General features: G+C 42.7%; 1 protein-coding gene across 2 annotated transcripts in view; it reads right to left on the reverse strand.

Annotated features, from left to right (window-relative positions):
- MXRA5 (matrix remodeling associated 5) overlaps positions 1–10,499 on the reverse strand; it is a 38,532-nt gene extending 28,033 nt beyond the window's left edge. The window contains exons 1-2 of one of the 2 annotated variants that reach the window (XM_004063743.5): positions 9,797–10,499; positions 6,953–7,168 (exon numbers count right to left, since the gene is read on the reverse strand). In XM_004063743.5, the coding sequence (XP_004063791.4) occupies positions 6,953–7,168; positions 9,797–9,843 (263 nt within the window). In that variant the 5' untranslated portion in view covers positions 9,844–10,499. Of the gene's footprint in view, positions 1–6,952; positions 7,169–9,042; positions 9,178–9,796 lie in introns of those variants that run through there. The other variant, XM_063703160.1, reaches the window with a different exon arrangement.
- Between the last annotated feature and the right edge of the window lie 16,831 nt (positions 10,500–27,330).

Consider the following 27,330-nt stretch of genomic DNA (forward strand, 5'->3'; position numbering starts at 1 on the left):
TCTAATGCTTTTAGAGATGGAGAAATCAAAGGGAAAATAAGGCAGGTGCTGTTTGAACTTCGCTCAATATGAAACGATGTCTGCTACAGATTCTACATGCATGGATTCATTCTGCAACGCAGTCACAGCTATAATTTGAGCTTTGCGTGTCTGCAAGTTACTATTCTGGGTGGGTCAACCAAATAGGCAAGGGCTCAGCTCTCTTAGCAAGAAGGATGACTAGAAAGGTAAAAATAATGAAAAAGATCATTTCAGATAGTTGTAAATTTCATAAGGAAATAATTAAAGCACAGGAAGGAGAGTAGAAGGGGTTTGGTTGGCCGATGTCTAAGGCAGGGCTCTCTGGGGAGCTGAGATTTGAACTAGGGCTTAAGAAACAAAGGGACGTTTGGGCATGGCCTCATCATTTTAGAAGAATATTCCGTGGTGGACAACTAGTTAGCTCTCTGGTATTTTGCTGTTGGCCATAAAGTTCAGAGTTATTGGCCATCTTTCTGTTCCTTAGACTCACCAAGCTTGCCCATTTTATGGCACGGCCATTGATTTGTTCTCTATAGAGATGCTGCTCAACATCCTGTAATGCACACGATTGCCCCTACAACCCACATTGATTCAGTCCTAAACATCAAGATTGCAGAAATTTGGTAACCTTGCCTTAGCATGTGCAAATTTGTCTGTCTCTCTGTCTGTATCTATCTACCTAACTACCTACCTACCTACCTATCATCTATCAATCTATCTATAATCCTCTCTATCTATCAATCCATCTATCATCATCCTATCATCTATCAAGCATCTATCTGTTATCATCTATATGTCAATTATATATCTATTCATCCATGAACTGAAGTATGTGTTAAAACAGCAATGTTGGCCACTACCTGGAGAACGTGTCAGAGCTGGGCAAGAGAGGGAGGCAGAAATGAGGTGAATCCTGCAGAGATATTGAGGGATGTTGGATCCATGACCAGGTGTGGCAGTAAACGTGAAGGCACACAGAACATTTCCAAATGTATTTAGAGGAAGAGCCAGCAGGCATTGCTGAGTGGTGGGAGTGAGAATGAGGACAAACTTGGGGGAAGGACTTCTACTTTGAGGGGAGTAAGTGGGTGGATTCTATCATTTGCTGGACAGCAAAGGCTGGGAGAGACAGGTGTTGGGGAAAGAATTCAAAGCTGTATTTGCCATGGGATGTTTGAGAATTTTGTAAGAATCTAAGGGGAGAATAGGGCTCAAGACCAAGATGGAGACCCATGATGCACGTTCAGGGGAGACTGGCCAACCGATCAATGGAATAGAGCCCTGGGAGTAAATAATATCACCTGAACAGAGCCCAGAAGAAGGAGGCAGATCTTCAGACAGAGGAGATAGGGCTCTGAGGCTCTGTCTCTGAAATGGGTCAGAAACAGCTGGATGTTCCTCAGCACATTTTACTTCAAGGGTGTGATATGTTCTCCTTCCATAGTTGTGGTCACCAAAAAGGTCTCCAGATGTTGCCAAATGTTTTCCAGGGGCAAACTCATCCATTGTTGATAACTACTGTCATAGATAGATGATAGATAGATAGATAGGCAGACAGATGATAGATAGATAGATACATAGATAGACAGCCAGACAGATGATAGATAGGTACATAGATACATAGATAATATATACCTAGACAGATGATAAAGATAGATGACAGGTACATAGGTGATAGATAGATGATAGATGATAGGTAGATAGATAGACAGAATACATGATAGACAGAGATAGATTGATTGATAGAGATGATAGGTAGGTACATAGATTATTGATAAATAGATGATAGAGAATAGATAGGTAGATTAATAGATGATAGACAGATAGATAGAATAGATACATCAATAGATAATGATAGAGATTGATGATAGGTAGGTGATAGGCAGACAGATGATACATAGATAGATTGATAGATAGATGATAGGTAGGTAGAGAGATAGATTGGCCGATTGATGATGATAGGCAGGTAGATAGGTGATAGGCAGATGCATGACAGATAGATGATAGATACATAGATAGGTAGGTAGATAGATATAGACAGGTAAAGAGATAGATTTGTTGATTGATGATAGAGATAGATGACAGGTAGGTAGACAAGTAATAGGCAGATGATAAATAATAGATAGATAGATAGATAGATAGATAGATAGATAGATAGATAGATAGATATTGAGAAAAACAGAATGGCTTATACTAAAGCTATGGATAGCTGAATGTCAAATTTAACCTGAGAATTTTGATCACAACTATCAAGGTGGAGAAGAAGGGAAAATAGAAACAAAGGATAATACTGGTTGATTTCCCTTCACATCTGAATAAATTCCCCTGTTCGGGAAGGCACCCAAAGTCTGGGATGGGCTCCACATCAGCTCAGAAACCTGCCTGACCCTGTCATCTTGCCCCTGCTTGTTTTGTTATTGTTGTTGTTGTTTTGTTTTTTTGTTTTTTGAGACGGCGTCTGGCTCTGTCGCCCAGGCTGGAGTACAGTGGCGCGATCTTGGCTCACTGCAAGCTCTGCCTCCCAGGTTCATGCCATTCTCCTGCCTCAGCCTCCCAAGTAGCTGGGACTACAGGCGCCCACCACCACGCCCCGCTAATGTTTTTGAATTTTTTAGTAGAGACGGGCTTTCACCGTGTTAGCCAGGATGGTCTCGATCTCCTGACTTCGTGATCCACCCGCCTCAGCCTCCCAAAGTGCTGGGATTACAGGCGTGAGCCACCGTGCCCGGACCCCCCTGCTTGTTTTTAAGGGGCATTAGAGAGCTTGCAGATGCAGATGCCAATGGTGCCAGATGTGAGAATGGGGCGGATATTCTGGAACATACAGAAGCCCGGGGAATCACTTGAGTACCCCCTCTCAGAACCCAAGGGTATACATGTCCCCTTCTTGCATCCTTCTAAAAATCAGCAGAGTCTGGGAAATTAGCACGACACTCAGGGAACAGAATCTAACTGGAGACTGGGATGACCCTGCATAAAGTGCAGTTCTATGGCTTATTAGCCCCTTGGCTTACATTCCAGACTATCTTCATCGCCTATTGATTGGCAATCACTGAATATATAACCAACTCTGTGAATTGTTTATGGCAGACAATATTTGCAAAATTATGTCTTCGGTTCCGGTTAATATCACAAGGCAGAACTTAAAATAAAATAGGCAAGTATGGGCATTGTTGAAGTTGCAGAAAGGCATCATCAAAACCAGTCTTTTAATCGAGGGAAAAAAATATTTAAGAGTCTGTAAATCCATCTCTAGGTGGATGCTATGTTGTTGGTTCCTGAAAAAAAATATTTGGAAAGCAATTTTCAGAAATGCTTTTAGTTTGTCCAAGCAGGAAACAGCAATGCTGACAAAGAACCCTAAAAACAGCTGTGTGGGAATAGAAGGTTTCATTAGCACTTGGCCAACAACTCCTCATTCCTTGAGAGTCTTATATTTTCTCCAGACTGTTAAAACACAAATCAATCTCTGAGTTTTATCTGTTAGACATTGCTCTTGTTTCAGTTTTTTCCCCAACAAAATGCAAGATGCCAGACTCGTTACCTAATTTGAGATTGATTTTTCTGAAACAATGCTATTATGATATTATTAGTAATTTTTTTCAAGTAGTATATTAGTTCCTGTTACAAATTAAACCAGATGGAAGTAATAGATGTTGATGCAGTGAAGTGATTCTCTAGGGTTTTAAACTTTTTCTTTTCTTTTTAATATTACAGAAAACTATCTCTAGATATTACTGGCAGCAATAGGAAAAAGAAACTTTAACATGTCGGTATGTCTGTTTTATTCCTACGTTAAAGTCAATCTTTATCGTGAGTTGTTTAAAATGAAACCGTCAGAAATGGTGTTGTAATTTAGAGGTTAGTTATGTTTTGCACTTACAAAGTACTTCAGTTTAAAAATGAACGGGAAGAAAAGCATCCCAGAAACTGTAAATGAGATGCAAACAACTTCAGAAGTAATAGTCTTGTTGGTGCCGTAAGTCTCAAGCCATTAAACAAATCACCTCTTTGGGGAGGGTGCATGCAGGGACTGTCTCCACCCTCATTTCCAGCCTGATATCCCCCTTCCCAACACACAACACAAACACACAAACCTGCTGTGCAAGAAGCACTGCAAATAGATATATATATTATACATAATATATATTATATATTATACATAATATATATTATATATTATACATAATATATATTATATATTATACATAATATATATTATATATTATACATAATATATATTATATATTATACATAATATATATTATATATTATACATAATATATAATATATATTATACATAATATATATTATATATTATACATAATATATATTATATATTATACATAATATATATTATATATTATACATAATATATATTATATATTATACATAATATATATTATATATTATACATAATATATATTATATATTATACATAATATATATTATATATTATACATAATATATATTATACATATATTATATAATAATATATAATATATAATTATTATATATAATATATTATATATAATATATAATAGAATTATATATGTTATATATAATTTATATATAATATACATATTATATATTATATATAACATGTATATTTACATTATATATATTATTACTATATATATTATTGTATATGTAATATATAATTATTATTATACATAATATATCTATTATATAATATATATTATATATTATACATATATTATATATTATATACTATACATATATTATATATTATATAGAATATATTATACATATATTATATATTATATAGAATATATTATACATATATTATATATTATATAGAATATATTATACATATATTATATATTATATATTATATATTATACATATATTATGTATTATATATTATATATAATACATATATAATATGTATTATAGAATATGTATATTTACATTATATATTATATATTATATATATTATAAATATAATATATATAATATATATATTCTGTATCAACCCCAAGCTTTTTAGAGGGCTCCACCAAGGCCTGGCTGATGGTACCCCCAGCATGGGACCTGCCAAGGTGCTGGGTTTGAGAGATGAGGTGGCTAATCCCAGCAAGTTAGACCATGTGTTAAAATGGTTCATGTATAAAAAACAATTCCTAGACAGAGCCATTTTGCACACCAAGGGTGGAGGAAAAAGAAGTTACAGTTAAAGCCCCACTTTCTGTTCTGCAAATATCACACGCACCTTCCCCCAGGATTCAAATGGGCTTTAGCAGACATGGAACCAACCCATATGCCCAGCAATGATAGACTGGATAAAGAAAATGTGGTACATATACACCATGGAATACTATGCAGCCATAAAAAGGAACGAAATCTTGTCCTTTCCAGGGATATAGATGAAGCTGGAAGCCATCATCCTCAGCGAACTAACAAGGGAAAGAGAAAACCAAACGCTGCATGTTCTCACTCATAAATGGGAGTTGGACATTGAGAACACATGGGCACAGGGAGGGGAACAACGCACACCACGGCCTGCTGAGGGGTGGGGGTTGAGGGGAGGGACCATAGAGGATAGGTCAATAGGTGCAGCAAACCACCAGGGCACACATATACCTATGTAACAAACTTGTACACTCTGCACATGTATCTTGGAACTTAAAGTTAAGTAAATAAATAAATAAATAAAACGGGCTTTAGCACCTCTTCCCTTTTTCTTACTTCCATTACACAAGAAATGTGTCCGATAAATTACAAGATTGTAAAAAGGGAAGCTGGCTTATGTGTTGCTATTCCCTCCTCTGGCAACGCCAAGCTGTTTTCCCCAATGAGCTATCATTGTTGTGGTTGGATGTTCAGATGGTCAACTCATAAAGTCTAACAGCATTTCATTGAGAAACCTATTTAATGGTCTGTTGACATGGGTTAGGGAAATTATCATCTTATTCCCTCAGCGTTTCGTTCTCTTATTCTACCACTGTCAATAGGGAAGTTTCCATCTTACTCCCTCAAAGCTTCATTCTCTGACTCTACCACTGTCGATAGAGAAATTTCCATCTTATTATCTCAATGTTTCATTCTCTTCTTCTACCACTGTCAATAGAGGAGAGTTTTTTCTTTTAACTTTGTTCTATAAGATGTCCAGGTACATTTACAGTTATTTTGCATTGGCTCAAATCTGGCCATTTTATTTTTACTAAAACATCTCCATGGTGGATATTTCACAAACATTAATTTAATCAGTTGTTCTGGGGATAGATGCTAAAAAGTAGCTAATATATTTTGTTGATGAACTCCAAATGATTGTTGACTATTAAAATTGCAGTTGAGTACCTGTAGTTCATAGCACCTAACACTTATGTCCACAAAACCTTCGTGCGTATAAAATGAAACCAATATATTAAAAGTCTGTCTGGCAAGCCACATCAAAATAGGTTTTTAAAAACACATTGATATTTTTAACAGGCAAAATCTGCAGGAACTCTTTTATTGCCTCAAAGTCACAATTCTATCATCTACATGACTTATAAAATGGCACAGATGTTCTGCTTATTTTTATTATTCTTAAATCGTTGCTGAAGTCTACTTAAATCATCTTCATATGTTTAAGTGTGTGTCTCATGCATTCACCTCAACAATGTATTAAAGAAATGCTATCAAGGGAATTTCTCAACAAACTCTAAAGTTGTTCATGCTGCTCGTTAATAGACCTTACAGCAGTGGCAGCTGATGGATATATTGAGATAATCATCGAAAAAGCTGCGTTTAGCATAACTAAAACTTTTTCTCTCTATTCTGCCCATCTGCAGCTCCATAATTCTCGACAGAGCTACAGAGAGGAAATGCACATATGAAGTTAAGTAAATGCACGTACACACATGCAAAACCAGATCAAGACGCACGCACTGACAGTGGGAAGGTTCGGGAAGAAAGTGGTACAAACCCCAAATTGATCCTTTCCACGTGTTTAGCAATGCCAGCGGGCACGGAAGCCAGGGATCGGAACGTGCAGTGGACCTCGCTGGGGACGTAGCAGGCACAAGGATGCGGGCAGGCCAGCGCCACTCGCGGATGGCCCCAAAGCAGGATCAGCACCACGGAGAGGGCCCCCCAGTGCGCGCGCTTGGGCATCTTGTCGGGGTGCCTGATTCTCGGATACCTGAGGTAGAACAACGAAGAGATGCGCTTATTCACAGGTAGCACCGACTAACTGTGGGCAATTTTTAAATTTCAATTGTGCATCAGGGTTTCAAGCTTCCCAGGACTTCACACGATGTGTTGTAGTGACGCTTAAACCATGGGAATTGAGAAAGATGAAACATGGTTTTTTTCTAAACTTTTCACCATTCACTTTAATCATGACTATAGAATATAGTCTTCATCCTTGGCTTGGATACTATGATTTGGAAATCTGTCTTGCATTCTGTAATTGTGGGTATGAAATAGAGAGAGACGAGAGAGAGAGAGAAGAAAGAGGTTTATATTTATGTATCCATAATTAAAAAATAATAAAATATTGTGTTTCTGCCTCCAACAAGAAGACTGAGCCATTATATATTGCATATATTTGAATTTAAAACTTCCCAAGAAAAGTGTTTATTCGTATTCTTTCCTTTAATGATATTTCTCAAATCTTTAATTCTAGCTTCTTGAAGAGCTTAAAGAGGTATTTGCTAGAAGGATATTCATCCTGTTATTTCTGGGTTTATTTACTATCCTTATTTTTTTGTCTTGGAAAAGCCAGAGAGTTTTTTTGATGATATAGAGTTGCTGTTAATCGGGGAGGAAGTTTGGGGGAACCTCTGATCATTCAATAAACAGGAAGGGACTGCTTATGAAATATATTCAGGCAAACAGAAAAAAATGGAGTCACTAAAAAATGGAAAAGCTCGGGTAAAGCTAGATTGCATCAGCTACTTCATTTAGAATGGCGGTGATCATTTTCTTCGTGTCCTGGCAATGCCTATGTCATCTAACATTTTTGTCATCTCTTGAATGGCGTTCACTTAAAAATAGTGACACACATGGAAAGTAAATAGGGATACACAACAAACACGCGCCTGCCCATTCGCCCGGGTTCTGAACGAGCGCGAACTGCTGATTAAAACTTCTAAAACCCGGGCCGGACTCGGTAGCTCACGTCTGTCATCCAACACTTTGGGAGGCCGAGGCGGGCGGATCACCTGAGGTCAGGAGTTCGAGACCAGCCTGACCAACATGGAGAAACCCCGTCTCTACTAAAAATACAAACAAACAAACAAAACAAAATTAGCCAGGCGTGGTGGCGCATGCCTATAATCTCAGCTGCTCGGGAGGCTGAGGCAGGAGATTCGCTTGAATCCGGGAGGCAGAGGTTGCGGTGAACCGAGATCGAGCCATTGCACCCCCGCCTGGGCAACAAGAGCGAAACTCCGTTTCAAAAAATAAAAATAAAATTCTAAAATCCTTCCTATAAGAGAGGAACATCCCAAACCTGTAGCTTTTCCTGCCTTTAAGTGACCTAGAAAAGGTTATTCTCTTAAGCCCGGGGGCGCGTCTCCCTTCAGCTGCCCATAAAGAACTGATGGCGCACAGGTAGCTTTGCAAAAAAGCAAGTCCGGGCTCCGCCTCTGGGCGCTGGAACAAACCTGCTCCTGCAGCTCTGCAAAAGTCCTCGGAGTTTTCTCCCTCGCCAGAGCCCGGGCTTTCTCCTCCCCTGCCTGCGCGCCTGACCTCGGCGCTGGGCTGCTTCCAAGGGCAGCCGCGCCAGTCCCCAGCGTCCTGTGCCTGCGGGCGGACTTGGCCCGGGCGTTCCATAGGACTCTTCAGCCCCAACTCCCTGTCCGGCCTCCCACCCCGGCACCAACCTCCGGGAGACCCAGGAAACTCGCCCCCAGAAAACCCTAATCCCGGGGACTCGGGGTCGGATCTCTCCGCCGCGGAGAAAGCGGCCCGGCGCCAGCTAGGCCGCCAGAGACGGTCTGCGAACCCCGCCGGGAAGCAGGGGTGGGGGCGTGAGGCCGTCTGCTTTCGTCTTGGCCCTGGGCGGACAACCTGGAGTGGCCGGGCGGGCAGCCCTGAGCCCCTGGCCGGCTTCCAGAGTCCGCTGGGTCGCGTCGAGCTGGCTGCGGGATGAATTACGAGCTTTCCCGGAACGCGGCTGGGGTGGCCCTGCGAGTCCCCGCCGCCCGGGACTCGGACATCAAACCCCTTCTATCTGCGTGATGACTGTCCCGGGTTTTTTTGCATGGCTCGGATCATTCTAGGCGTTGGGCTGTCCCCTTTCCAGGGAAAGCCTGGGTAAAAGTAGGAGGAAAGAGGCGGGGAAGAGAGGAGGGAGAGGAGACTTGAAGTAGCCACAGTCTGAGCAACTTGGAAAGAGCCTCCTCAAGCGTCCTTTCCCCCACCGATTGCAAGAGCAGAGTGGGCTTCACTTAGGAATTCCGTTGGCAGCTTCCTAGAAACGCGGGATGGCGGGGTTGAAGGTCTCCAGAGAGAGCCAGGGATGGGGAGCGCTTTCGGGAGAGGGAGGAAAGGAGGCATGGGATGTCTGGGCTTAATTAGACCTATTCAGTGCATCCTCCTTCAAGATCCGGCTCTCCTCCCTATCTGATCCTTAGCTACTTAAAATTGCAGGAATTCAGGTATCCTGATTTCTTAGCAACTTCAAACAGTGCTGGGGAACGGTGCAATCTGCCTGCATGCAGGCCCTTTACCCCCAGTGTTTCCCTTGGGTGTCTCAAATCCCTTCACCCCCTGCAGGCAGACACGGCAGCCCTGGGGCGCCCTGGCCACCCTGGGTCCTCACCTGTCCTTGGGAAGCCGCCGCACACGGGAGCGGTGCGCCGGGAGCATCCACCAAGCCGGGGCGCGCGAGTCACGGCCGGGAGTTTGCCGGGGCCATGCCCTTCCCGGGGCCGGGGGTGAGGTAGCTCGGCTTCCCAGCGCGGCACAGCAAGCCGGCGCCCTTTTATTCCCGGCGCTGCGAGGCTTCCCCAAGTCCACGCCTCGGCACACCCCCACCCTGCCCCACCCCGGGGAGACGGGGCGCGGGCCCGAGCCAAGGGACCCTGGCCGCGCCGCTCTGCGCTCAGCCTTCCTCTCGCGTCTTCATTGCGCCTGGGCCCGGGTGGGCATGCCTCGCCCACTCCAGCTGCAAGAACCGCAGGCGGCTCGGGGAAGGAGGGCTCTTTGTCAGAGAGAAGTCCAGGACCCCAGGAGGGAAGGGCGAGATGCAGGGAGCGCGGTGGGAGCCGCAGTAGAGTCCGCGCTTGGAGAGCGCCTAAGCAGCGCTGGGAACGTTTCCGTTCCTTTGAGGAGAGAGAGAAGGAACAGGGTTTGCGCTTCTCCGGGCCAGACGGCGTTTTCTCTGGCAGCTCTTCCCAGACCGTGTGCAGGCAGGAGCGGGCTGGCCCCGCCGGCATCCCACTAGCTGCAGGCAGGGCTGCAACGTGAGAGCCGCCGCCACGCCCTCCCGCCTCTCCAGGACTCCCCGGCGCCCGCCTCCCTCCCCTTGCCAGAGTCTTCCTGCCAGAAAGGTGGAACGGCTCCCCTCCGGCTTGGGGAGCCTTCGAGGGGCAAGACGAGGGTTGGGACGTTCGGAGAGTCTGGTGGTATTGTCTGGGGAGGGGGCGGTGGGAGGGTGGGAGCGACCTGGCGACAAGGCAAAAAGTAGAGGGTGCAGAGGGTAGGTCCCTATTCCAGGAGGCAGAGGAGGAGGAGGAGGCGGCTGCCTGGCTTCCTGGATAAGTCAGACCTGGAATGGTGGTGAGAGGTCAGGCGAGTATCTTCAGTCAGCAGAGCCAACCTGGGGTAAAAACATGGAGCTCAGACAGGTGTGCAGGGCCCGGAAAGGCACCATTGCACCAGCTTGTTGTAGGGTGCACCAGCGACTGCTTTTCGCTGTACCTCTGGTTAGCCGTATTCCTCTTCCTGAACCAGCATTTTGACGTGTCCTTAGGGTCAGTGTTTGCCTGTTGTGTTCTTTGATCTACAAAAGACATCTGTGAGTATAAAAAAAATTTTTTTTACAAGCCCAGTGGTACCATGTACTTGTACAATGAATCCTGTCTGCTGAGATGCCCCTGAAGCAGGCTGATGGCGTGCGGCATTTATGTATGTATGTATGTATGTATATATGTATCTATGTATTTGAGACAGAGTCTTGCTCTGTTGCCCAGGCTGGAGTGCCAGTGGTGCGATCTCGGCTTACTGTAACCTCTGCCTCCGAGGCGCAAGAGATTCTCCACCTCCGTCCCCCATGCAGCTGGTACTAGAGGCTTGCGCCACCACGCTGGGCTAATTTTTTGTGTGTGTGCGGACAGGGTCTCACTATGTTGCTCAGGCTGGACTCGAATTCCTAGCCTCAAGTGATCCATCCACCTCGGCCTCCCAAAGTGCTGGGATTACAGGCGTGAGCCGCCCAGCCCAGCAGGCATGCAGCTTTTAAAAGGCAATGCATGGAGAAAGTATAATTGAGAAGTGCCTGCTCTTTAGATTCAGAAGTCCTGCCCTACGTCCAGCACTCTGTCAGGGGGCTTTCAGGAGGAAGGAAGGAATAAGCCTAAGAAATAAGTTGCTTCCCCTGCATGAAGCGTGGTCCATCTTAGCTCCTCCTAAGAAACACAGCGTCTAGGAATTCCTCACCACCTGCCTCCTGCGCCTAGGGTGGCTTCCACAGAGTTGATAGTCAGGAAATACTGGTTTATAAATGGGAATTCATTCCTTCTCTAGCTTTAGTTTTCAGTGTGTGTTGACATAGTTCCAGGGATTAGTCAAATAATGCCCTTAGGTAGCCTCTTTCTGGGCATGCCCCAAACCCATTGATTAAATCACAAAACAAAACAAAACAAAAAACAACTGTCTCTTGAACATCTCTTTACCCTTGTTAATGATGTTGCCACCCATCTCATCAGCTAAACTAGAAACTCAAGCCATCCTTGCCTTCTGCCTCTCCTTCATGTCTTCCTCATAGTCAACTGGTTGCCAAGTTTAGATCCTGATGCCTAAGAATCTCTGGGCCTAACGTGTTCTTCTCTCCACCTCTCTCACTGCAGTTGCATGGATATGTCTTAGATTTTGACAACTTCTTCCTCCACCAACACCTTCTCATTCATCCCTTCCAGCCCATCACTGAGACTTAGAGGGGTGCCATCATCCTCAAATCCAAGGCTGAAGTTTTCCATGGGTGGCCTGTGCCATGCCCTGTGCTTCCCAGCCTGTCCCTGGGATCTTCCTTTTGGTGATAGATCTGGCTTGTCAAGAACAAGTAGCACATCCCTGATTTTTGTTGTTGTTGGTTCACGCCACTGTTTTGACAAAGTTCTCCTCAATCTCCATTGTATAGTATTTCCTTACCTCCATGCCCATTGCTAAAGTGGGCTTTTTTCCTGCATTGTGGACAATCACTCACCTTCTTTTTATGCCGTCATAGCTTCTTGACACCTGGAGTATAGCACAGAGCTTAGCATACACTAAGCGTTCAATTGAATGAATGAATGAATGAATGAATGAATGTGTGCATGACTGAGGTTGAATTCTATTAAGAAATGTCTAGATTTGGCCAGGCGCAGTGGCTCACACCTGTAATCCCAGCACTGTGGGAAGCCAAGGCGGGAGGATTGCTTGAGTCCAGGAGTTTGAGACCAGCCTAGGCAACCTGGCAAAACCCTATCTCTACAAAAAAAAAAAAAAAAAAAAAAAAAAAAAAATTAGCCAGGCATAGTGGCATATGCCTGTAGTTCCAGCTACATACTGGGGGCTGACATGGGAGAATTGCTTGAGCCTGAGAGGCAGAGTTTGCAGTGAGCCAAGTTCGCACCACTGCACTCCAGCCACAGTGACAGAGCAAGACCCTGCCTCAAAAAAAAAACATTTAAAAAAGTCTGGATTTCTCTGCAGTAAGGAAATCTGTTTATACTACCTTATCCAGGGGGATTATTATTGGCACATTTAATAGATAATATCTATCAATACCTCTAAATACTTGTGTTACCTGTACAATCTGCACCCCAAAAATGATTTATCGAAGTCTAGTTAAAGGCACAGGTTTACGGAAATGAGATGGTTAACTCAAACATAATGGTTTTAATTCCTTACAAGTGTGAAGTAAATAAAATATCAAGTCAACTAATTCAATTCTGCTTTGCAAATTTCATGCATGGGATGAAGGGGAGTGAGCAGTGGAAAGAGACCGCTGAATGGGAGCAGGGTTTTAGCTTAGGGTGACAGAAACGTTTTGGAACTACATGTAGGTGATGGTTGCACAATATTGAGGATGTACGAAATGCCATGACATTGTTACTTTAACATGGTTTACTTTACGATGTGAATTTCACCTCAATAAATTATTTTTAATAACACACATACTAATAAAAATAAATGCCTATATTAGAAAAGTCCCAGGGCGTAACTTGTACAATAAATCCACAAATAAAGCATTATGGAATCTCGTCATTCTGTACTTTTTTAAAATAAAATGCATAGTTTGCTGCATTTAGTCTTTTTTGTTTTGATGTTTGTCCTGCTAATGTTGCCTGCTTGCTTGGTGATGTGTTCCCAGAGCAGGGACCATGTTTGATTAATTGTTGAATCCCTTGAAGTGCCAAGAGAGTTCCTTAAATACAAGAGGTTTGGAGTACATGTTGGTTAAATTAAATTCATCTGCTTGCTAATAATTCCACCATGTGGAGGGTGAGGAGGGATGATCAAATGAAGGGCAGGTCAGTTCTTGTAGCTACAGAATGTACTTCAAGCAAAAGCTCAGTGATTAACAAAAGGCCGGAGCCCTCCTAATCGCCAGATGCCATGGAACCTGAAGGATTGCAGCTTGTCGCAGGATGCACAGTGACTTTTACCAGCCACTGCTTTTCACTGTTCCTCTGGTTAGCTGCATTTCTCTTCCTGAACCAGCATTTTGACAACATGTCCTTATTATCAACATTTGCCTGTTTTGTCTTTGATCTACAAAAGACATCTGTGAATATATACATATATATACAAAAAATAGAGCATTCAGAAGGAAATCCAAACAGGTTTGCTAGCTCACTTCCCATCACCCAACCCTGATCCTCCATCGAGACCCCCTTTCCTCTAGAAATGTGGAGATAGGGAAACTTGCAGCCCAGGAGACCCAGGAGGCCCTTACCACTGGGGAGCCATCATCCCTCTGCCTCCGTCATAAGATCTTTAAAATCCACTTTTCTTGCAAGGCTTTAACCAACAGCAGAGCCATAGGTGATCGAGTCAGACAGATAGTAGAGCTCAAACCACCTCCTCCTACTACTCGCTATTTCTTGGCCAGAGGGCCTAGAACACACTATTCTCCCTTCCTAAAACCAGATTTCTCAAGGGTACAATAAGGGTAATTTTACCTCTTGGAGGTGTCGTAAAGACAGAATGCAATGCTGTATAGAGAGAACTGAACATACTACCTGCACCACATCTGTAGTTAATATTTATATATAGGATCCAGCGAATCTACAGTCATTTTTTTCAACTTTATTGCTGTGTCTTTCATCTTCCTATCCAGGTTTTACCCCAACGCAGAGTCTCTGGAGGCGCACTGGCTGTTTTGTGTATGAACTGCAGTTCCTGGTGATTCTGATTTCAATATGAAAGTCTAATATTCTAAAGGACTCTGTGGATCACTATGTAATTTTCTTAACAGGGGTTGTAAAAGTAACTTTCTTAGTCACATGACTGCAAACCCCACTGCTTCCCAAACTCTGTAATCAGGAGAAGGGCTGACCTAGTGAATACCCTTGGATGACTGGAGGGAAAAAAAAAAATCGACACAGGAAATCTCTACTTCAAACTCATGGGCTTGCATAGCTCAGAAATCCCAGGGGCAGACTAACAGCTAGTGGGGTTGTATCTTTATTTGAGCAGAAACAGACTTTTAGGAATTTTCCATGGGAACTTGCCCTCATCTGTCTAGGGTAAACCTTCAATGAAAATACGGGCTACTGGCCACCTCAATGAAAATGAGGGGGTATTTTTGTTTTGCTTCTTATCCTCATAGCAGAGTCAGTAGGAATACCCTGTTCTGTTGCATGTACTAAAATGCTTCCAGATTTTCTCAACAGCATACTTTAAAATAGAACAGCAGCGTGGAAAATAAGTAAATAAATACAAAGAACACGTCAGAGAAACCCTCTAGCTCTCCTGAGCACAGTTGAGTTATCTCTGCAGATTAGGCTGGAGAAAATTCTGCTTAGCATGGTGCACGTCAACCTACAGAGAAAACACATCGTGGAGAAGTGAACGAGCCTGACCCAGCTTGGGCAGATGTGCTGATGGGGATTTCTGGGCAAAATGAAAGCTGTTTATCTACTACTGTGTCTTACCGGGACCAGCGGCACCTAGAACGGTGGAACTCACAGACACAGGCTTCTCTGCTCTGGATCCCTACAATTTCAGTCGGTAGAAAACCAGCTGCAGAAGATGAGATCATGGAAGGTTATCCCCTTCCTCCCCAACCCAGACCACACAGGCCAGTGAATTGCAGACAGGGAAAGGCAAGGGAATGTCAGCAATTATTAATGAATCCCTTCAAAGACCTCAATCCTGGATGGGTAATTCAGCAGAAATCGCAGAAATCGAAACCTAGCTCACTTTTTTTGTGGGGGGATGAAGTCTCACTCTGTTGTCCAGGCTGGAGTGCAGTGATGGAATCCTGGCACGCTGCAACCTCCACCTCCCGGGTTCAAGCGATTCTCCTGCCTCAGACTCCTGAGTAGCTGGCACTGCAGGTGCGCACCACCACGCCTTGCTAATTTTTGTATTTTTAGTAGAGATGGGGTTTCACTATGTTAGCCAGGCTGATCTCAAATTCCTGACTTCAGGTCATCCATCCATCTCGCCCTCCCAAAGTGCTGGGATGACAGGCGTGAGCCACCACACTCGGCCCATCTCACTTTTCAAAATAAAAATGGCACATTTTCAACATGAAACTATTCATTTCAGAAAGATGTTCTATAAATGATGAATACTCACGATTCTGAAGTTCACATCAAGAGGGAACCCTAATGAAAACTACGGACTTTGGGTGACTTTGATGTCTCCGTGTGAGTTCATCTGTTGTAACAAATGTCTCACTCTGCTGAGAGCTATTGATCATGGAAGAGGGTGTGTGTGTGTGTAGGAAAGGGATATATAAAAATTTCTGTGCCTTCTGCTCAATTTTGCAGCTCAGACTGCTCTAAAAATAAAGTCTAGTTTTAAAAATTCTATATTTAAAGAGTCAAGACTCTTTTTTTTCCTCTCATCTGTTTTGGCTTACATTTTTGCTGACTTGTCTTCTTTCAGACAAGCGGCCTCTTGGAATAAAAACCAAATGGCTTCTAGGGGATTCCACATGGAAGCTGCCCTAGAAGCTTGTGAGGAAGAAGGATAGAATGTCACTGAAACTAGTTCTGAGCAATACTGGCTGGTGGAGACCTTGCCCTCAAGTGGCATGGTCTAGAAATCTCCTAGGGCAGCGGTCCCTAATCTTTTTGGCACCAGGGACCAATTTCATGGAAGACAGTTTTTCCGTAGAGCAGGATGGGGGTGGGACATATGGTTTCGGGATGATTCAAGCACATTACATTTATTGTGCCCTTTATGTATATTATTATTCCACTGTAATATATAATGAAATAATTCTACAACTCACCATGATGTAGAATCCATGGGAGCCCCATGCTTGTTTTGTGCAGCTAGACAGTCCCATCTGGGGGTGATGGGAGAGACTGACAAATCATCAGGCATTAGATTCTCATAAGGAGCCTGCAGCCTAGATCCCTCGTATGTGCAGCTCACAATAGGGTTTCTGCTCCAGTAAGAATCTAATGCTGCTGCTGATCTGACAGGAGGTAGAGCTCAGGATGGGAAGCAGCTGTAAATACAGATGAAGCCTCACTCACTGGCCTGCTGCTCACCTCCTGCTGTGCAACCTGGTTTCTAACAGGCTGGTAGCAGTCCATGGCCCATGAGGTTGCAAACCCCTGTCCTACAACATTCTTCTTACATGTGGATGAATTCCAAGATCCATCTCACTTTTCAAAATAAAAATGGCAAATGGTCTCTCCTTCAGCATGAAACTATTAATTTCAGAAAGACTTCCTATAAGTGATGAATACTCAAAATTCTATAGGACACCACGTGAAGTGCTTTCCTTTTGGGTAAGATGTCTCTTTCATGAATTAGAAGAAGCCGCCTTAGTTAGCAGACCAGGGGTGACTCATGGAACAAGTTTTAAGTTATTCTTAAAATACAGAAGAGGAAATTAGTTCTTAAACACAGTGACCTTTGATTCCCTGCATAATCATGAGATTGAAACATACTGAGATTTACTCGATTATAAATATAGGTGTGTGTTTGTAAGTGGACAAGCTTAGAGATTCACTAAAACTCAAACTAAATTCAAAGGAGCACTAATGTATTTTAAAGAAGTATCAAAACACTTTGGAACACGCTCTTTAAAGATATAAATATAACTCTCTTATGAATAAAGTGAAAGAAACAAATAACTCAAAGCTGTTAGAAAGCCTGGATGAGAAAATTTGGCTTCTAAATGTTGCCCTGAATACCTTACAAAGAAGAAAAAGGCGAAGAAAATATCTAGCTTAAACAGAAACTGTGGTTTTGTAATGATTCCTAATTAGCCTTCAAACGTGGGCACAATCTGTATGCACTTCCCAGGACTGCCGCACAAATCGCCACTAACTGAGTGTCTTAAAACAACAGAATTTTATGCTCTCCCAGTTCTGGAGGCCAGAAGTCTGAGATCAAGGTGTGGGCAGGGCTGCACTCTCTCTGGAGGCTCTAGGGGAGGATCCTTCCTGCCTCTCCCAGCTCCTGGGGGCTCCAGGCATTCCTGAGCTTGTGGCCGCATCACTCCAGTCTCTGCCTCTGTCTCCACGTGGCCTTCTCCTTTGTGTGTGTACCATCTCCTCTTCCGTCTCTTAGAAGGACACCTGTCACTGCATTTAGGGTTGACTCTACTCCAGGATGATCTCATCTCAAGATCCTTAACTAAATGTTTTTACATCCTCTTTCCCAGAAGCTATAAAAATGTTACCTTATAGGGCAATAGGGGAATCAAAGTTGGAGGGAAAATGAAGTTTGCACATCAGCTGATCCTAAAATGAGGAGATTATTCTGGGTTATCCAAGTGGACCCCATGTAATTGCAAGGGCTCTTAAAAGTAGAAGAGGGAGGAAGAAATGGAGGTTAGAATGATGAGATGTGAGACGATCTCTGCTGGTTGTTGCTGGTTTTGAAGATGAAGGAAGAAACCACATGCCGAGGAATGCAGGCAGCCTCTGGGAGGTAAAAATTGCAAGGAAATGGATTCTTTCCTGCATCCTCCAGAAGGAACCAACCTGGCCGACACTTTGATTTTAGCCCCAGGAGACTCATTTAGGACTTCTGATTTCTAGAACTGCACACGAATAAATGTGCATTGTTTTCACCCAGCATTTTTGGTATTTGTTTTAGCAGCCACAGGAAACTCATACAGAGCTCTTGCACAGGGTCTACCATCTGTTCTTATAACTGATGCGTGATTTGTGAGCTGACTCCCTGGACAGGCATGTGGTTGCTGAAGGGAAGATTTGACACTTCTTAAATTACCAAATCCACTACTCCTCTGGTAAGGAACTAGAGGAAAGAAGCAAGAACCAACACATGAAGGTAGGTTTTGCTTTGTTTTTATTATTATGTTATATTGTATTTTTATTACAAGGGAGAGTATTTTACCCATGGACTTTTATTGTGAAAATTATTAGATATGATTAATTATTAATATTATCTTTAATAATATTATAATTATTAATTATTAATACCTAATAATATAATATCATCTTGTCTAATGATATTAGATAAGACTAAATTATTATAAGATAATTGTTTATGATAAGTCTTTCCTCATTTATTTCTCAGGCATAACCATTATAAAGATAGGCATAAGTATGAGTGTTATTCATTCATTATGTAAAATATTTTAAATGGCACACATCCATATGTATTAATACATGATTCACTATATATAAAAATTCAGAGAAGTTAAAAGAAATTCCTAAAGGCCACTTTGTGTTTAAGACTCTGGAAGAAGAGATTGGGGATAGACAAAAAGACTTAGTATTGAATTTTTTTTCTTTTTTTTTTACTCTACGCATTTTTGGTTTTATACCCAAAAGGGGGATTTGTTTGGTTTAGAAAGAATGTCTTCTGATTTTTATGTTTAAAAAGACCACTGGATGTTTTATTGCCTTGACATTTAAACTTAAAGCCATTAAGGAATATGAGGTTAACCTAGTTAAACTCCTAAAAGACCCAAGTCACATAGTGCTTTTCATCTTCTGGTTTTTCTTTTTTTCTTCTTTTACTCTGAAATAATCTTTTTTTGGCGGGGGATGGAGTCTTGCTCTATTGCCCAGGCTGGAGTGCGGTGGTGCGATCTTGGCTCACTGCAACCTCCGCCTCCCGGGTGCAAGCTATTCTCCTGCCTCAGCCTCCCAAGTAGCTAGGATTATAGGCACACACCACCATGCCTGGCTAATTTTTGTATTTTTATTAGAGACGGGATTTCACCATATTGGTCAGGCTGGTCTTGAACTCCTGACCTCATGATCCGTCCGCCTCGGCCTCCCAAAGTGCTGGGATTACAGGTGTGAGTGACCGCGCCTGGTCAAAATAATCTTTTAAAAAGAAATATTACTCATTTAAATAAAATGTGTCTGAGGTTTAGTAATTCCATGAGTTTCGCTTTCTATTTTGGGGTAAAACTCTCATATAACATAAAATGGACTATTTTAATCATTGTAAAGTATGATTCAGTGGCATTTGGTGAAGGGGTCCCCAACCTTTTTGGCACCAGGGACTGGTTTAGTGGAAGACAATTGTTCCACGGATGGTGGTGGTGGGGTTGAGGAGGTTGGTTCCAGGATAATTCGAGTACATTACATTTACTATGCACTTTATTCCTGTTATTATTCCATTGTAATATATAAGGAAATAATTCTACAACTCACCATAATGTGGAATAGGTGGGAGCCCTGAGCTTGTTTTCCTGCAACTAGACAGTCCCATCCGGGGTGATGGGAGACAGTGACAGATCATCAAGCATTAGATTCTCATAAGGAGTCTGCAGCCTAGATCCCTCGTATGTGCAGTTCACAATAGGGTTTCTGCTCCAGTAAGAATCTAATGCTGCTGCTGATCTGACAGGAGGTGGGGCTCAGGTGGTAGTGTGAGCCATGGGGAACAGCTGTAAATACGCATGAAGCTTTGCTCACTCACCTGCCTCTCACCTCCTGCTGTGTGGCCTGGTTCCTAATAAGCCATGGACAGGAGCCAGTCCATGGCCTAGGGGTTAAAAACCCCTGATATAGTGCATTCACAATATTGCACAATTATCATCACTATCTAGTTCCTAAACATTTTAAACATTCCAAAAGGAAACCCTATATCCATTAAGCAGTCACTCTCCATTCTCCTTTTCTCCTAGTTCCTGGAAACCGCTTATTTTCTGTTTTCTGTCCATAGATTTAGCTATTCTTGAAATTTAATATAAATGCAATGATATAAGTGGTCTTTTGTGACTGGCTTCTTTTACTGAGCATGGTGTTTTCAAGGTTCACATATATAGTAGTCTGTATTAGACCTTCATTCCATTTCATGAATGAATCATATTAGACTGTAGGAATTGAACATATTGAACATATTTTGTTTATTCCTTGATCCTTGGATGGATAGGTAAAATTATATGTAACGCTTTTTTTTTTTTTTTTTTTTTTTTTTTTGAGACAGAGTCTCACTCTGTCGCCCAGGCTGGAGTGCAATGGTGCCATCTCGGCTCACTGCAACCTCCACCTCCCAGGCTCAAGCGATTCTCCTGCCTCAGCCTCCTGAGTAGCTGGGACTATAGGTGCCTGCCACCATGCCTGGCTAATTTTTGTATTTTTAGTAGAGACGGGGTTTTAGCATGTTGGCCAGGCTGGTCTTAAACTCATGACCTCAAGTGATCCTCCCATCTCAGCCTCCCAAAGTGCTGGGATTACAGGCATGAGCCACCACACCCAGCCTGTAATGCTTTTTAGAAAAGAACCAAATACATCAGCATTCATTTTCGATCTAGTGAAATAGGCACAGAATCTGCACATCATGAAATGAGCACCCATTAATATGACGTGCAGAACATCTGAAAGCCACCGTGAAACCACACTTCCCATGTTTCTCCAGGGGTGTTATGATAGAAACCTTATATAGACAATATTTGCAAGGCAAGCACAGACTTCTTATTTACAAACTCTCAGCATACTCTATTTTTTTCTTAATGAGTAAACTTATCTATCCATCCTCCATGTATCCATCTATATTTCTATCAACCTATAGATTGTCTATGTATACCTATGTGTCTAACCTCTATCAGTTGTCTAATTTATCACCTATTGATTGTTTATCCTATATCTTAGGGGTCCCCAACCCCCAGGCCATGGACTGGTACCAGTCGGTGGCCTGTTAGGAACTGGCATACACAGCAGGAAGTGAGCAGCAGGTGAGAGAGCGAAGCTTCATCTGTATTGACAGCTGCTCCCCATCGCTTGCATTACCGCTTGAGCTCCACCTCCTGTCAGATTAGTGGCCCCATTAGATTCTCACAGGAGAAAGAACTCTATTGTGAACTGTGCATGTGAGGGATCTAGAGTTTGCTGCGTGCTCCTTATGAGAATCTAATGCCTGATGATCTGTCACTGTCTCCCATCACCCCCAGATGGGACCATCTAGTTGCAGGAAAACAAGCTCAGGGCTCCACTGATTCTACAAGATGGTGAGTTGTATAATTATTTCATTATATATTATAATGTAATCATAATAGAAATAAAGTATACAATAAATGCAATGCCCTTGAATCATCCTAAAACCACCTCCCCACCAAGTCCATGGAAAAATTGTCTTCCGTGAAACTGGTTCCTCATGCCAAAAAGGTTGAGGACTGCTGGTCTATCCATCATCTACCATCTCTATTGTCTATCTTTCTATCTATTTTCTATCTTTATATCCACCTACCTATACTTGAGGTAAGTTTAAACGTTCATTTTTTATTAGTTTCATTAAAAATATAGCCTTCTTCAAAGGTTAGCTTAGAATCATGTTTGATCATTTTTTTCCTTCCATAGAATAAAATGCAGTTGTAATAAAATACAGTCTAAATTCTTTAAAAAGTGACTTTACTGTAATCCTTTCATTTATTTTTTTTCTCTTGGCAAGTGTGTAAGATTTTCCTAAAACTCTATATAAACTTTTTGCATGTACGTTTGTCTGGTTTGTTGTTGTTGTTGTTGTTTGTGCTGCAGTGTGGGTAATCAAAGAACAAAAATATTTGTTTCGTTCTCATCATGCAGTCTTTATATAATTCTTGGGACTTAATTGATGAGTGACGTATTGGAGATGTCTAGAAAAATGGTGATTTCCAGTTCTTTCTTTTAGTCAATCCTTCAAAGTCCGTACATTCTCCTGTTTCCTAAGGGGCAGGGTGTTAAGAAAAATAAAAAACTTGACTTGAAAGTGCTTGTACAATTGAAATACTGTGTTTGTTTGGCAGAAATAGTGTTTTAACAAGAGCACCATTTGTTTCTCCCTCATTTATAAGAATTCTCGAGATGGAAAACCCAGGGATGAAGTTCTGGGATGCCGGCACCTTCTTCCCTTAGCATGTGGACTCCCACGTTTAACAAAAGCTGCTGACCAGGAGCGGTGACTCACGCCTGTCATCCCAGCACTTCAGGAAGCCAACACAGGCAGATCAGTTGAGGTCAGGAGTTCGAGACCAGCCTGGCCAACATGGCGAAATTCCATCTCTACTAAAAATACATCACTGCTGCATCACTGCAGTCCCTGCCTCCATCTCCATGTGGCCTTCTCCTCTGTGTCTGTGTATCCTCTTCCGTCTCCTAGAAGGACACCTGCCATTGCATTTAGGGCCCAACCTAATCCAGGATGATCTCATTTTGAGATCCTTGACTTAGGTATATCTGCAAAGACCCTATTTGCAAATGAGGTCCCATTCACAGGATCCGGGCATTAAGACATAGATATATCTTTCCAAGACCACAGTTTAAGCCACTACAGGTGTCCTTAGTTCCCTCTGGAGGCTCTAGGGGCGGGTCCTTCCTGCCTCTCCCAGCTCCTGGGGGCTCCAGGCATCCCTGGGCTTGTGGCTGCATCAATCCAGTCTCTGCCTCTGTCTCCACGTGGCCTTCACCTCTGTATCTGTATCTCCTCTTCTGTCTCTTACAAGTACACCTGTCATTGCATTTAGGGTCCTGAATCCAGCATGACTTCATCTTGACATCCCGTACTAATTACATTTACAAAGACTCAATTTCCAAATAAGGTCCTATTCAAAGGTTTCGAGTAGACATGGAATTTTTTTAGTGGGCAAGGTGGGGAGAAGACACAGAATACCTGTTGTGTTCCCCGCATCCTCGGGCTCTCGCTGCTTTCTCCTAGCCAGTGGGATCCTGGTCTCTCACATCTAGCCATTACCTGGAATCTTGCCTGCAGGGAGCTACCCCAAACCCCTGCCCTGACTGGCTCCGATTGGGTTATGTATTCCCCGTCCAATTGTATCACCACAATTATCACAGCGTGTATCTCATGATCATCATCCCCAGTTTAGGGACTTTACCTTCAACCATCCTTTCATTAAAATGGTTTATTAAGGTGCTTACTGCAAGTTAGACTATGTAAGTGGATACATTTTAAAAATACCTGAATTGAACAACATAATTTGACCTCCTACTCTCTGTTTGTCCTAGAAAAAAGCAGTAAGTACACATGAATTAGTCTTAAAATATGAGAGCTTTTCAGCTTGGGCGCGTTGGCTCACGCCTGTGATCCCAACACTTGGGGAGGCCAAGGCAGGAGGAGCACTTGAGCCCAGGATTTCAAGACCAGGTGGGCAACATGATGAGACCCCTGTCTCTACAAAAAATACAAAAAAATTAGCCGGTGTGGTAGCACACACCTGTACTTCCAGCTACTCAGGAGGCTAAGGTGGAAGGATCACTTGAGCTCAGGAGGTGGAGGCTGCAGTGAACTATAATCAGACAACTGCATTCCAGCCTGGGCAATAGAGCAAGACCCTGCCTCAAAATAAAATAAAGTAAAATAAAATAAAATAAAATAAAAAGAATTGAACAACGTAATTTGATCTGCCCTGTGTCCATCCTAGAAAAAAGCACTAGTGCCCTTGAATTCGAATCTTAAAATATGAGACTTTTGTTCTAAATGAACCACGCACAATCTCCACACTTGTTGTGAAGAAGTAACTAAAATGCCCTGATTTTGTTTACTTAGCAGAATCCCCTATATCCCTAAGTGACTCATAGCCTGTTGCTGTTATGTAACAGCTTGCTAGAGAGACTAAACATTTCAGGATTGTTAAGGGAACAAAATGCAAGTAAGGTGTTCCTACAGAAACATTGCCCCGGCTATGAACACCTATGAGACACTTGGAAAATGATGTCGTTTTGTTTTGTTTTGTGGGAAGACAGATACACTGCATATTGTCCACATATGGAAACCATAGTCTGAGTATATAACCTGGGTGGCCAAATTAGTTGCAGACAAAGATACAGTAGCAATAATAGAGTGTAACCCTGATAGAAGGAGAATGAACAGATCCACAATAGGTCAGAAGATCTGAAGTTGCATCCACCTTTATTCATTAGGAAGCCTCCAAAAAGCAGGAAACAGTAGCTAATGTGCTTAATTCATGTTTAAAGAGTAATTGAAGTAACAGGTATCAGTGTGTTTTCAAAAGAAATAAAATTCAATGGCTGCAGTTTCCTATCTGGTTATATAATTGCCACGTAGTTGTATCACCCAATTGATGACTAAATTAAACCCACAACACCCTTGCCAAGGCCTGCCCAGCCTCCAGTGATAGGCAGTGATATTTCAATTCGTTTAGGGGTAGGTTTGTTCCACATTCCACCAGCTCTATTGTGTGGGTTTTCCTTTTAGGGAGACAAAAATCCACCTCTAGCTTAAGTTTCATGGATCACAGGTACACCGCTAGGGACCCTGTAGAATGTCTGTGATACTTTGACTACACAGCAGCCCTTCAAATCTTAAATGGCACACGCACAAAAATAATCATGCTTCCTGTGTCTTAATTTGGTTTAGAATAAATATGCACTCATGCATTGTTGAGGTTAAGAGTCTGCTATGGTCTGCATGTCTATGTCCCACCCCAAATTCATATACTGAAATCCTCACTCAAAAGCTGATGGTATTGGGAGGTACGGCCTTTGGGAGGCGATGAGGTCATAAGGTAGAGCCTCATGAGTGGAATCAGTGCCCTCAGAAAAAGGGCCCCAGAGAATTCTCTCGCCCCTTCCACCATGTTAGGACACAGCGAGAAGGCTCCATCTTAATCCAGGAAGCAGGTCCTAACAAGACACTGAATCTGCCCCGCCTTGACCTTGGACTCCCAGCCTCCAGAAATGTGAGCAGTAAATGTCTGCTGTTTGTGAGCCCCCCAGGCTATGGTATTTTGCTAGAGAAGTCTGAGTAGACTAGAATACGGTTCCTTACACCAACTTTCGCTTTTCTATATTGCCTGAAATTCAAGCACTCAGTGCCAGGAGTATCTGGATGAGACCAGGTTGCGAGTCCTCACTAGACACTGAATCTGCCATTCCTTGATATTAGACTCCCAGCCCCAGGACTATGGGAAATCAATGTCTGCTGTTTGTAAGCCATGCAATCTAAGGTATTTTGTTGCAGAAGTCTGAATTGACTGGGATACAGTTTTTTATAGCAGCATTCACTCTACTATATCCCTTCAAAATGGAGCACTCAGCACTGTGGGTATCCAGAGAGACCAGGCTGGTATGACTGTTGGTGCCTACACTTCAGCTGATTAGAGCTGAATATCACAGCACATTGTTTGATTTAGACAGGTGTTTGTCAGTCTTGGTTTACATTCAACCAGTTGTAGACATTCCTAAAAGTTTTTCAAGCCACTCAGTCATCTCTGCTCATCAGGTATGGTGTGGAGAGGTTCAGAACACCTGCCTTATCCAGGTGGGTCTGCTATCATCACAGGGATCCTTACAAAAGGGAAGTGGGAGAAACAAAGCTACAGAAAAGACACAGGCTGCAGGCTGCAGGTTGGCATGATATAATTTGAAGATATAGGAAGGGGTCATGAGCCAAGGAATGCAGACAGCCTCTAGAAGCTGGAAACAGAAAGAAATCGTTTTTCTCCTAAAATACTCAAAACACAGCTCTGCAGACATCTTTATTTTATTCTGATGTCCAAAAGTGTAACAGAATAAATGGGTGTTGTTTTAAGCAATGACATGGGTGATAATTTGTGACAGCAGCCACAGACTTGCACACTCATCATCCTGCTGGTCAACCTTCCCTACAAGAGAAATGCACCCCAGGTCCTTTGCACCTGCTGGCCCCTCTGCTTGGAAGCTTCTTTCTCCAAATGCTGAATGATTTATTCCAACACCACCTTCTCTGAGTGGCTTTTCACCTGTCCCTTTCCAAAATAATCTTCTCCTTTCCTTTTACCCTGATTCACTTTTGGAAACAGTTCCTATGTGAGTTTAGAGTTTATTTTACTGCATTTGATTCTCTCACTAGAATGTGAGCTCAATGGAAGCTTCAGTGTTCTCACCCATGGCCCTGTCTAGGGTTAGGGTTAGGGTTAGGCAATCTGGAGCCATCAATAGCTATTGAATGAACAAGCATGGCCAGGTCTATGTTTAGAGGGTCAACTTCTGGACAGGGACATAATATCTTCTTAAGCAGTGAGGAAGTCAGCAAGAGCCATATATCTGCCATAGGGAAAGAGTAGAAGCACACATATTGCAAGTGGAAATCAGAGTTAGGGGACACTCCATGGGTCTCTCTGATTCTGAGACACCCGACTGCATGGTGAGACATTGTATTAGTCCATTTTCACACTGCTGATAAAGACATACCTGAGACTGGGAAATTTATAAAAGAAAGAGGTTTAATGGAATTACAGTTCCACTTGGCTGGGGAGGCCTCAGAATCATGGCAGAAAGCAAGGAAGAGCAAGTCACGTCTTACATGGATGGCAGCAGGCAAAGAGAGAGCTTGTGCAGGGAAACTCCCCTTTATAAAACCATCAGATCTCATGAGATTTATTCACTATCACAAGAACAGCATAAGAAAGACCTGCCCCCATGATTCAATTATCTCCCACCAGGCCCCTCCCACAACACGTGGGAATTCAAGATGAGATTTGGGTGGGGACACAACCAAACCATATCAGACTTCTTCCATAAGTGGTTTTGGCTCCAGATA

The sequence above is a fragment of the Gorilla gorilla genome, chromosome X (genome assembly GCF_029281585.2).
Source record: "Gorilla gorilla gorilla isolate KB3781 chromosome X, NHGRI_mGorGor1-v2.1_pri, whole genome shotgun sequence".
In the NCBI taxonomy this organism is placed as follows: Eukaryota; Metazoa; Chordata; class Mammalia; order Primates; family Hominidae; genus Gorilla; species Gorilla gorilla.